Here is a 12,145-nt window from a genome sequence, read left to right as displayed (position 1 = left end):
CACTTTTCCCCACCCTTTTCCCACTCTATCCTCCCATTTCCCCACCCTTTTCCCACTCTATCCTCCCATTTCCCCACCCTTTTCCCACTCTATCCTCCCATTTCCCCACCCTTTTCCCACTCTATCCTCCCATTTCCCCACCCTTTTCCCACTCTTCCCGCCCTTTTTCCCGCCCTTTTTTTCCCCTCAGGGCACCGGGGGCGTTTCCCGCTCCTTTTCCCGCCCCGCGCTGACGGGATATCCCTGCGCGGGCAGCGGGTGCTCCGCCGCCGCCGGGGCCGCGGTGCCGCCCGAGGCGCGGTGTCGCTCCGCCCGCCATGGCGGCGGCGGCGGGCCCGGCGCGGCTGGTGCGCTGCGGGCAGAAGGACGAGCTCTACCGGGCCGGGCTGCGCAGCGGGGCCGGCACGGCGCTGCGGGGGCTGGCGGGTAATGCCCGCGCGGGGTTGGATCCGCGCCGAGCCCTGGCGGGTGTGGGTGGGAGGGGGAATTCCCGTGAGGGATTCCTCTGAGGGCTCGGCTCAGCACGGTGCACTGACAGCCCCGTCCCGCAGGTGCCCGGCCGTGGCTGGCGTGGAGGAGGGAGGTGGAGCTGCTCTCCGATGTGGCCTATTTCGTGCTGACCACGCTGTCAGGTAACCTTCTCTGTCATTTATTATTTTTTTATCATTTCTGCCAGCATCCGAAAGCTGGGGAGCCAGCGCTGCGGGTGCTGTGCTGGTGATCACCAGCTGAGACTGGGAACAGCAGTTCTTTCCAGTCTGAGGGTCGGTTTAGTATTGGATAAATGCCTACTGGTAAATATGAAACCACAAAATTGTGAGAGTTGTGTTCAAACACACTTTATCAACACAGATAGATGTTCTTCCAAAAGCAGTTTTTTTAAAAAGCAAGGAATAGATGACACCATGAAAAGTGCTTTAAGCCTAAAACTGCAGATACTGGATGTCACCATGACACTTATCTTCATTTAACCAAAAATAACTATTTCCAAATTCCAAAGCCTGAGCAGCCCGTCCCCACTGCTCAGCACATCCAGAATGACTCTGCAGTTGCCCTCTCACCCTGTTTCCTGTTGCACACATTTAGGTTATCAGACTCTGGGAGAAGAGTATGTGAACATCATTCAGGTTGATCCAAGCAAGAAGAAGGTGCCTTCTTTCCTTCGTCGGGCTCTCTTCATTTCCCTGCACACCGTGGTACCCTACTGCCTGGAAAAGGCACTGCTGCACCTGGAACACGAGCTGCAGGTGGAGGCAGAGGAATCCAGGAGCCCAGAGAACCCCCCAGCACTTGGCTTTGCCAGCAGGAGCTTCATTCGCAGCTGGGTTCGGAAGCAGGTTGGGAAGCTCACGGAGCAGCAGAAGAAAAAAGCCTCCCAAGTCGTGGATGTCCTTAAAAAATGCATCCCCCTGCTGCACCGGCTCCACCTGGCAGTGTTCTACATCCAGGGCACGTTCTATCACCTGTCCAAAAGGCTCACGGGGATCTCATATGTAAGTGGTTTTGGTTCAAGGTGTGAATGCAGAATTTTGGCCTCTTCTGGGGTGCTGTGTGTATAAAAGGGATGAGGAATTTGGCTGTTGTTGCAGAGCAGAGGGGTGAGAGGGAAGGTTTTGCCTTATGGGGGGTGACAAGTCTCTGCAGTCACGAGGTTACAGGTAATAAACATCAATGGGGTGTCACAAGTTAATTACCTTTGTAACTTCAGTCTGTCTGCCACAAACACATTGGAAGTGAGAGGTGACTTGATAAATCTACAGGAAGTATTGTTTTGAAAAACACCCAGTACACATTTAGGTAGCACTTTTCTATATGAGGATAATTTTGTATCTTTACAAAAAAAAATCAGCCATACTGTCTCAGAAGTGTGTACAGATAAAAGAGATCTCAACAATTCCCAGCATCAGTGCAGGAAAGAGGTGTTTGTTTGCTCAGAGATACATAAGAGAACCAAACCAATTAAAGCTGCAATTTTTATGGGCAGACAGCAGCTACATCCAGCTGATTGAAGGTGGTTACAACTCCTGGTTGAGAAGTCCTAAAATGTCAATTTTTTTGACATTATGAGAATCCCAAATCAAGTTTATTGCAGATGGGGAGAGGAGGAACAGTTTCCTAAAACCACAGTAACAAAACATCTCTCTGTGAATTCTGTAGCTGCATTTTAGAGGACTGCAAGGAGAAGATCAGAGCATCCGATCAAGTTACAAGTTTCTTGGAATAATTTCCCTCTTCCACCTTCTGCTGACCGTTGGAGTTCAGATGTACAGCTTCAAGCAGAAGCAGAGAGCAAGGCAGGAGTGGAGGCTGCACCGCAACCTCACGCACCAGAAGTAAGAGGTGCTTCTTAATTCCTGGGAAAGAGGTGGGAATGTCACAGCTGTCATGAAAAGGGACAGCACAGGAGTGACGCCCCAATTCAGGTTACAGTCTGATGTAACATTTCATTAATTAGCACAATTAATTCCTCACTGTTCCATGCACGTGTTGGACTTCATGCTTTGGTGTTTTTGAGGCCTTCATGAGAAGGGCTGATACTCGAGCACGGGTTGTACCTCAGGATGTGTTACCCAGCATTTCTGCCAGGCAGGCTGAGTGCAATTAACCCCCCTGTGCCTGTGTTAATTAGAAGCAGGAGCAAGGAGGCGGCGGCCGGGCGCCAGTCGCGCTGCACGCTGTGCCTGGAGGAGAGGAGGCACAGCACAGCCACCCCCTGTGGGCACCTCTTCTGCTGGGAGTGCATCACTGCCTGGTGCAGCACCAGGGTGAGTACACAGCACAGCCTGGCTGCTGCCACCCTGGGCACCCAGAGCTGCTCAAATACAATGACAATGACATAGGTAAGGTGAGCGCTTTACACTGGGCCAGCTCAGGGGAGCTGGCACCACAGCTGGGACTGAAAAATTATTTTCTAGAAGTAGCTAAGCAGTTCTATTCAGATTTTTTTACATTATTCAGTATGTCCATCTGCTCCCTTTTCTTTCTGTAGGCAGAATGTCCACTGTGCAGAGAGAAGTTCCATCCTCAGAAACTGATCTACCTACGGCACTACCAAATGTAAAGGAAACCTCTTCTGGCTCCTCATACTTCTCCTACAGCTTGGGTTGGTCCAAGAAAAGGTTTTATGAGACTGGAAACTGTCTGTGCAAGGTGGTACTACATTCCTGTGTGACAAAATAAAGCTATTTTTGCTTCTACACTTCTGTCTCTTCTGATGTAGCTCCTGACAATATTAAAAATGGAGTTCTAAAACATTCTTCACTCAAGTGAATGCTCCCTGAAGAGTTGAAAAAGGCATTGCACGAAGGTAAAGTGAGGGCAACCATTACTGAAAAGGAGTGATAAATAGTGTTAGATCAAGAGATGGATATAAAGATAGAGAACAAGTAAAGGGGAACACTGTCTTTTAATAAATTTTGGAATTAAAAAGTCACTTAATAAAACTGCAGTTGTATCACATGAAAAAGTTTACATGCAGGTCATTTATCTCTCATTTTTTTCCCCCCATAAAAAAAGAAAATCTGTGTTAAAACCCCCATGACTGTTCTGGCCAGTTTGGGTAGGTCCTGTGGGGCTGCATGAAGTCAACTTCAATTATTGAAGAAACCATTACCTACGAAAGAAACTCCAACCAATAACAATTAAAATATATATTTTTATAATTCCAGGTCCTCAAAGGAAATTGTGATAGAGTTTGAACAAAGTTCTGAGTCATCAGAAGAGCCCAATTTTAGCATCTGCTGGGAGATGGAACCGTGAAACTGGCATTAAAACCCAACACAAACGAGTTGCTTTAGAAGCTAAATGAGTATTTTGCCCTACTGCAAACCCCATAATTTAGTAATTTCTTATTCCTATCTATACTTGTTTGGTTATAACTCAGTAATACCATGCATTTAGGAAACTGGCTTAAGTTCTGCATCTAATTTAGGTCTACTGAATTTTTCTATGAAAACAGCACACGGCCATGAAGCAGAAAACAGCATCACGTGTGCCAGCTTACACTTTCCTCCACAGATGTGCACAGCACTTCAGGGTGATGTTGAGCAGGAGAACTATGTAAAAATATCCAACTCTAGGCCATTAACCTCTCCAGTGCAACGGATCTTGAAAGAAATACATTATCCCAAATCCATGGGATTATCCAAAGTTTCTCCAACTTCTTACAAAAGAGAATGAACTCAATGCAATTTGGTTAGAATGCCAGTTTCCTCGAGAATCTGATCTTTCAGATAAAAACAGCAAGATCCTCATAAAATGAAAATTCAACTGCTTTGTCACCACTCTCTTAATCACTTTTATGAAGAAAAAAGGCATTGTTACAATGGCTCAAAATCGTTCCTTTAGTGAGCAGTAGAATTGGTCAACAGGTTGATTGCTTCTTCCTAGCTAGCAAAGGTCTTCCCCACATCCTCTTTCCCTTTGTATTTCCTCTTGCCATGTGTGAAGGGTATATATCTGTACTTTATCATGTGCTGCAAAGAGAAAAGAGCAGTTATTGAGACAAGGAAGATATGTAATATTTAGAAAAAATGGTTTCTAATACACACTGTAAATTACTGAGTCCTCCAGAAAGAGTTCTTAGTAAAGGTAATGAAACAGCTAATCCTACAGCAGTTTAAATCTAAATAGGTATGAGAGCAGCTTTATAAATCTCAGATTTTGGGTTACCCAATGAATTGTACACTACAGTGAAGATTACTGATTGGGGAACCACAGGAAACTGGAGAGAGCACAGAGGTACTAATTATTTACTACCCTTTCAACTTTAATTTACCACTTTGAATCACAGTATGTGCCCAAAATTCTGCACGTCTGAGGAAAAAATTAGGGATTTTTTTAAATGCTAACAAACCATAAATAATTTGTTTAAAGATCTGAATCACCTGCCTGTGTTCTTTCCCCCATCTACTCTCTCACACCACCTTGTGAGAACTTCCCTTTTTACCCACCAGAGATGGTTCAACACTTCTGCATCCAAAATAGCCACAGGAAGTGGATGAAAACCTGCATAAAACCCTGACATTGCACTCTAAAGCCAAAACCTTTTGAAAACAAGAATGAAGTTTTGTAAAATCTGCTCAACAATGCCCCCCATGAACAATTAATGTTGAAATATTAGTTACTGAAATTCCTCAAGTGAAATAACTGTGTGCAAAACATTTAACCCCTGAAGGGCTCCACTGAATGGCCAGTTTGAAGCAATGCTGTAAATCCTGACATCACAAATTCTCTGTTCTTGCCCAATTACCTTGATTTGCCTCTTCATAGTGATACAAAATAGCATAATAAAGTACATCACGAGGATTGGCCAAAACACAGGAACGTTGAAAGCCTCAAAGAATGTACAAGCCATAGCAACCAGGATTCCTTTAGTGGCAGAATGCCTGAAAAATAATAGTAACAATTAATCCTTCAAGCCCAGTTATCATTAATGTCATGCAGATATTTGTATTTTTCAACAGCAGAACACAGGCAGATGGATGCACTCACCAGAATTTGAATTCTGGGAGCCTTCTAATGAAAGGCCGAAATTCTTCATTTTGCCTTGTAGGTAAGGAAGGACCATCATCTAAAAATAACAGAAAAGAAACCAAACCACAAACCTCCTCACAGTAGTTTTTTACACTATTCAGACTCCAGGTTTTGGTTTTTTTTACTTTCTATCTTAAGAAAAAAAAAAATCCCAAACCAAAACCACACCCAATTTCCATTGTTACACATAGATCCCAGTTAAGAGTTGCTGATTTAATCTAAGTTCACATAGATTTCTTAAAATAAACTTAACAGATTCCTTTAAAGAAAATATGGAATAGGAATGCCAGGCCACTTGAGTTACTAAGGAGAGATCTTAAGTCATATAAACCTCCTTTTAAAACACAGAAAACATGTACAATATGGAATATATTCAAGTCCCATGAAAAAGGACACACTGATGTTAAGCTGTATAGATTTTTTTCAGGTCTAAAAAATCTAATGTAGTGCTAAAACTGCATTATCTTTACACTGCAGTATGAGACAAAAAGAGCTGGAAATTTGACCAAGTTTCAAATGATGGTAAAAAAGGAACTTTTCCCCATACCTGAATCTTCCATTAGAGAGGGGTCTACCTTTGGCGACAGGAAAGCTATGAAGAGGTTGAGGTGGTAGATTCCCAAGGCATATGTCACAATGTACCAACCCTGCACAGGGAGGAACAGACAAGGGTAAAATCCTCCTGAAAATCATTTTCTGATACTGATTTTTTAACAAGATCACACAAGCTGGGTTTTTTTTTGCTTCCTTGAGAAGCTTTTCTATGTCCTCATTATTAACTGAAAGATTTCTGGGCTTGTGGAAATATAAATTCTCAGGGATCAAAACAAGTTTTAGAACATGGCAGGAGAGCAAATCTCTCCTGTAGTGACAGACTGAACATGAAACCATGGTCTAGCAGCCAGGTCCTCTATGTTCAAGGTGTGGACTTCAAAAATATTAAAAAGCCTAAAACCATCCCTTTTTTAATCATCTTTGCAGCCCTCAGAGTCTGAAATGTTCCTACTACTATGACTTGTAAAGGTCTCAAATTCTGTAGTCTTCAGTTTTTGGTAATAACAGTTCCCAAGTTCTTAACTGAACTGCAGACTTGCATGAACATGTAAAACAAGCATGGAAGAATCAGAACCATCTGATTAGTGGGGAATAGTCTGTCCCTGTCCTGCTGACAAAGCCATTCCTCATGGTTTTGTGACAGAAAGGAACCCCTGGCTCTGAGCGTGTTGTTATACAGCTTTAATATAAAAGCAGAAACTTAATTACAACAGTTTTCAGAGATTTATTTTGTGATATCAGATGAATATCCTCAAGTGTTCATACATTTTTCTCTCTGCATCAGTGACTTCCACACCCATGGATGTGTTCTCTCTTCAGACAACACAATTTACCTTCTGCCACGTGAACGATGCCACACCTGATTCTAAAGCAACAGCACACTTCAAAAACACTCTTAGAATCAAAATTAGACCAGCAACAATATCTGGAACTACTTCAGCATCTCTCTCACCTGCAGTAAATAAACTCTAATCATGTAGATAAAGCTCAGCCCCAACGTTACAATCCATCGCACTGCAGTGTAGGGGGTGGATTTGTCTAACCACGACTGGTAGATCTGGAGGAAACACAGAGTGCACAGTAAATAATAAATACTGTAAAATACTTGATGCATAATGGATAAAGCTTATTTGAGGGTAGTACGGGCAAAAGAAAGCATTTGGGAGGAGTATTTTGGGAAACAGAATAACACTGAACACTTGTATTCTTTACTACAAATAAATTACACAGAACTGTACTTACAAGCTTCTATATTTTTACAAAGGAAAAAAGTCCCTAATGCTTGGGGATTTTGTAAAGCAATTTAAATTTTCTGTATTTTATGCAAATTGCTTCCCTTAAGATAAATTTGAAACCAAATCTGAACTCACTCCTCATTTCAGACAGTAACAACATATTTTCACTATGCAATGTCATACATCCATTAAATATCCCAGTAAGCCATTTATTATAGGTATTTATCTATTTCAAAAGGCTTCAAAAGAAATCTTTTGTATAGATTTTAGCATTTCAACAACCCAGCCAACAAGCAGTGAGTTCAAGAAGCTGCAGTGAGATCTGATTCTAAAGGAGTCAGAAAAATCTTCACAAAACCAACCTGTCCAAGCCTTGAGAAAAATCTATAGACCACAGAAGGTTTTCCATGCACAGACTCCCCAATGCTGTCCCCTTCTGACATGGTGGCTGTGGAAACAAAACATGGGACAAGGGAACACTGAAATCCAAAATCTAAGCTCAGGGAGGTTTAAAGCACATTCTCGGAGCCAGCATCTACACACAATATTCTTCTGGCTTGTCCTGTTTGAAACAAATTATTCTGAATATTCTTGAAGAGAGGACATTTATGCCAAAATGAATGAAAATTCCTTGTCCAAGAAAGCAAAGAAGAGGGTATTTACAAAGACAAGACAGGATCCAGTGCGTTTTGGGGAAGGAAATAAGGAAGTCCCCAGGGAAATTCCCAGCTGGACATTGTCACCTTGCTGAGGCACAGGCTGAGGTACAAACCCCAAAGAACAAAACCACAGTAAGCAGATTTAAAAAAAAAAAAAAAAAAAAAAGCTGCTTAGGATTTTAAATACTGAGTAACTACATAGTGAAGAAATAAATTCAGGACTTTGCACACGTGGTTTCAGACTCTGCCAGAGCACCAAACCCAACCTGCTGCCCATGCTGGAATCATTCAGTGAGCTTCTCTGTCTCTTGAACACCCAGAGCTGAGCAGTGACAGAACAGTTTTACATGAGAGCAAAACTGTACAGTCAAAGGGCCAAGAGCCTGAACTCAAATAAAAAAATTACCCAAGGGGATTATTTTTCAGTCCCTGCCTCTGCTAGCAATTAAAGAGCTTTATTTTTTCTTATCAGTGAGTTTTACAGTTCACTTCCAGGTAGAAGCCAGATAAAGGGGATGCTGAGCAGAAACATTTTGCCACATCACCAAGAGCAATCCCTGGCACTACTTCCTGGAATCCTCATCTGTGGGAGGGGCTGTGCAACCCTGGGATACTGGGAGGACACTCAGCCCTACTCAAGAACCTCAGAGGATAAAAAAATATGTATGAAACGTTCATAAATTAAAAAAAAAAATTAAATAATCTTAAATGTTGCAATGCAGTTACTGCTGCAGAAAATTTAAGATCGAGGACAATCTAAGGAGGCACAAAACCTTAAAGCTGTGTATTTCTTCTGTAAACATCTGAAAATTACATCCTATGGAGTAATTAGAAAGTAGAAAAAAAGGAGCCCTGTTACACTTCAAAAGCTAAGGGGACTCATTAGGAGGCTTCAGGAGCCGAGTCCACTTTGATTCAGGCTATAGCTAAAAGAAAAGAATCTAGTAGAAAGTCACAGAATATACACATTTTTCCATTACAGGCAAAAATAAACAATTATTCTTCTCCCCACTCTTTGCAGGACAGAAACTGTTCAGCATTCTCAGCTGAGCATCACTTGGTGTTTTATTTTGGGGTATTTTTAATGCCCTGAAGTATAAAGCTGTAAAAAAAAAGTTACTCAACTAATTCAAATCACAGAATAATTTATCAGAGACCAATGAAAACTCTCATAGCATCAAAATTAATTTACAGATAAATTCACAGCAAATATGGGCTACAAGCAGACCTTACAAGACAATCTTGTAAATGTTACCCTGTGCACAGCAAGCAGAAAATCATGTGTGTGAGGCTCCTGAAGGCTTCATGCTGGAGCAGGGATCATGCTTGGTGTAAAATATTGCATTATATGTGATTATGTATTCTTTTTTATCCTGCACAGAGTTCTTCCAGAGCACACCAAGAAATAAAACAGTTGTACTGAGGAGAAAACTCTCTGGGGCTCAGCTTAACCACAAGACTAGAATTTAAGGTAATACCTCCCATCACAGGAGGAATTACCTGTAATGAGCAATTACCAAAGGCAGGAGTCCTTGGCACTGCTCTGAGGGCAGCTCACAGCTAAGAACACTGCGTTGTGGTGGTTTAAGGGAATGATTAAACCTAGACAGTTGCAATTTCTCTTTCATAATCACGGAACCACAGAACGATTTGGGTTGGGAGGGACCTTAAAGATCATCCCATTCCACCCCTGCCACGGGCAGGGACACCCTCCACTATCCCAGGGAGCTCCACTGTCCATCCAGCCTGGCCTTGGGCACTCCCAGGGATCCAGGGGCAGCCACAGCTCCCTGGGCACCCTGTGCCAGGGCATCCCACCCTCCCAGGGAAGGATTCCTTCCCAGGATCCCAGCTAACTCTGCCCTCATCCTGTCACTCCAGCCCCTGGTGAAAAGCCTCTCTGCATCTGTCTCCAAGGGGAAAAACAGATTCAGCACCCGGCACAAGGAGCTGTGATTGCCCTGCAGCCACTCCAGCACAGCCACACACAGGTGAGCACAACGAGACACAGAGGGGAACACAACAGACACAGAAACGAACACAGCCAGACACACAGAGAGGGGAACACAACAGACAGAGAAACGAACACAGCCAGACACACAGAGAGGGGAACACAACAGACAGAGAAACGAACACAGCCAGACACACAGAGAGGGGAACACAACCAGATACAGACAGAGAAACGAACACAGCCAGACACACACACAGAGAGGGGAACACAACCAGATACAGACACAGAAATGAACACAAGATACACACACACAGGTGAACACAATGAGATATATACACAGAGAGGTGAACACAACCAGGCACACACAGGTGAACACAACCAGACACAGAGAAACGAACACAACCAGATAAAACACAGAAATGAACACAAAATACACACACAGAAATGAACACAACACAAACACATAAATGAACACAACCAGACACACACACAGCTGAATACAACCAGACACACACACCCACAGAGGTGAACACAACCAGGCACACACACACACAGAAATGAACACAACCAGATAAAACACAGAAATTAACACAACCAGGCTCATACACACACACAGAAATGAACACAATCAGACACACAGAGAGGTAAACACAACCAGGCACACACACAGAAATGAACACAACCAGATACACACACAGAAATTAACACAACCAGACTCATACACACAGACAGAAATGAACACAATCAGACACACAGAGAGGTAAACACAACCAGGCACACACACAGAAATGAACACAACCAGATATACACACACACACATACAGAAAGGTGAACACAACCAGACACACAGATATTAATAAAACCAAGCACAAACAAACACACAGAGGTGAACACAACCAGATACAAACACAAAAATTAACACAACCAGGCACACACACAGAGAAATGAACACAACCAAACACACACACAGCTGAACACAACCAGGCACACACACACAGATGATGACAACCAAGGAGGGACCAGCAGAACTGAGGCTGCTCCTCAAACGAAACCGAATTCCCGCAGTTTTCTCTGTGAAAACACCAGGTAAGCGACGGCACGGCCCGAACAATGACGCTTTTCACCGCAATTGTTACGGTAATTTCATCACAAACAGCACAGATCGCCGAGCTCCGAAAAGCAGAACCTCCGGCAGGAAGAATATTTACTTTAAGCCTCACATCATCACACAGAGGTGCAGAATTAGAGCACAACTCTGCTCATAATACAGATGTCTCCTAAATTTAAAATACAAATGAAGCGGATAACTAGCAAAAAGACATGACTCATTCAGGTTATTGTATCTCATAGAGGAAATGTCTTTGAAGAGCAACACACTAAGGTGATTTATTAAGAACTGGGTGAACGGACAACCACGGGGCGACCTCCCATTGGTCGCTCAGACTGGTTTTTCACACTAAAAAAAGGCAGCGTTTAATTTTATCCATTGCCACAGCCCCCGGGCGGCACCTGCGCCTCTCGCTTGTGCCCGCAAGCGGGGACTTCCCCTTGCCGGGCACCGCTCAGCCCCGCCACAACCAACGCGGAGGGGCCGCTCTGTCCCGGCACGGAGCAGGCAAAGCGGGAACCGAGCCCCGGGAGGCCGCGGCCGGAGCGCCGAGCCCGCCGCAGCCCCCGCGCTGCCGGAGGGGCCGCTGGCTGCGGGCTCCCGCCGGGTGTCAGCGCCGTGCCCGCCCCGCTCCCGCCCCGCTGCGGCCCCGGCGGGTCCCGGCGGGTCCCGGTACTCACAGGCCACCGGGCCGCTCCTGCCTTCCGCTCCCGCCCCTCCACACGCCAATATGGCGGCAGCCCCGCGCTCCGCTTCCGCTTCCGGGGCTCGGGGGCGGGGCACAGCCCCGGTGCTGCCCCGCTATTGGCCCCGCGGGAGAGGGCGGGGCTGCGGCGCCGGGCGGTGCGCGTTGCGTGAGGGGACGCGGGGAGCGGGCGGGGCGGTACCGGCGAGAGGTGGGAGGTGTGGGTGTGTGTGGGGCCTGTGAGGCGGGACGGGATCGGGCGGTACCGGCGCGGACCGAGCGCGGGACAGGACGGGGCGCGCGCCGCTGAACGGGCCCGCCCCGCTACGCTGAGGGGGGCGCCAGGCCCCGCCCCCCGCGCTAGCGCAGCCAATGGGAGCGGCTGCTGGGGCGGGCGGGGACGCGCGGCCAGTAGCG

General features: G+C 45.2%; 2 protein-coding genes across 2 annotated transcripts; one reads left to right on the top strand and one right to left on the bottom strand.

The window, feature by feature from the left end:
* Positions 1-227: 227 nt before the first annotated feature.
* Positions 228-3,199, top strand: PEX10 (peroxisomal biogenesis factor 10). The gene is made up of 6 exons (XM_039727661.1): positions 228-426; positions 552-632; positions 1,087-1,493; positions 2,158-2,333; positions 2,630-2,765; positions 2,990-3,199. The coding sequence occupies exons 1-6, from the start codon at positions 318-320 to the stop codon at positions 3,059-3,061; spliced, it is 981 nt and encodes a 326-aa protein (XP_039583595.1). The 5' UTR covers positions 228-317; the 3' UTR covers positions 3,062-3,199.
* A 188-nt stretch (positions 3,200-3,387) lies between these two features.
* On the bottom strand, positions 3,388-11,799 carry RER1 (retention in endoplasmic reticulum sorting receptor 1). The gene is made up of 7 exons (XM_039727662.1): positions 11,724-11,799; positions 7,688-7,773; positions 7,043-7,147; positions 6,083-6,182; positions 5,494-5,572; positions 5,252-5,387; positions 3,388-4,475 (listed from the first exon to the last, which is right to left on the bottom strand). The coding sequence occupies exons 2-7, from the start codon at positions 7,766-7,768 to the stop codon at positions 4,386-4,388; spliced, it is 591 nt and encodes a 196-aa protein (XP_039583596.1). The 5' UTR covers positions 7,769-7,773; positions 11,724-11,799; the 3' UTR covers positions 3,388-4,385.
* Between the last annotated feature and the right edge of the window lie 346 nt (positions 11,800-12,145).

The sequence above is a fragment of the Passer montanus genome, unplaced genomic scaffold, assembly GCF_014805655.1.
Source record: "Passer montanus isolate IOZ18808 unplaced genomic scaffold, ASM1480565v1 scaffold62, whole genome shotgun sequence".
NCBI classification, from domain to species: Eukaryota; Metazoa; Chordata; class Aves; order Passeriformes; family Passeridae; genus Passer; species Passer montanus.
This window is presented reverse-complemented; position numbering and strand designations above follow the sequence as displayed.

Excerpts from the sequence above, each read along its gene's own strand:
- RER1 (XM_039727662.1), bottom strand. The coding sequence starts at position 7,768 with ATGTCAGAAGGGGACAGCATTGGGGAGTCTGTGCATGGAAAACCTTCT. Across the intron at positions 5,573-6,082 it reads CTCTCTAATGGAAGATTCAG|ATGATGGTCCTTCCTTACCT; the intron begins GTATGGGGAAAA and ends TGTTATTTTTAG. Across the intron at positions 4,476-5,251 it reads CTATGAAGAGGCAAATCAAG|CACATGATAAAGTACAGATA; the intron begins GTAATTGGGCAA and ends TTCTCTTTGCAG.
- PEX10 (XM_039727661.1), top strand. The coding sequence starts at position 318 with ATGGCGGCGGCGGCGGGCCCGGCGCGGCTGGTGCGCTGCGGGCAGAAG. Across the intron at positions 2,334-2,629 it reads CGCAACCTCACGCACCAGAA|AAGCAGGAGCAAGGAGGCGG; the intron begins GTAAGAGGTGCT and ends TGTGTTAATTAG. Across the intron at positions 2,766-2,989 it reads CTGCCTGGTGCAGCACCAGG|GCAGAATGTCCACTGTGCAG; the intron begins GTGAGTACACAG and ends TTCTTTCTGTAG.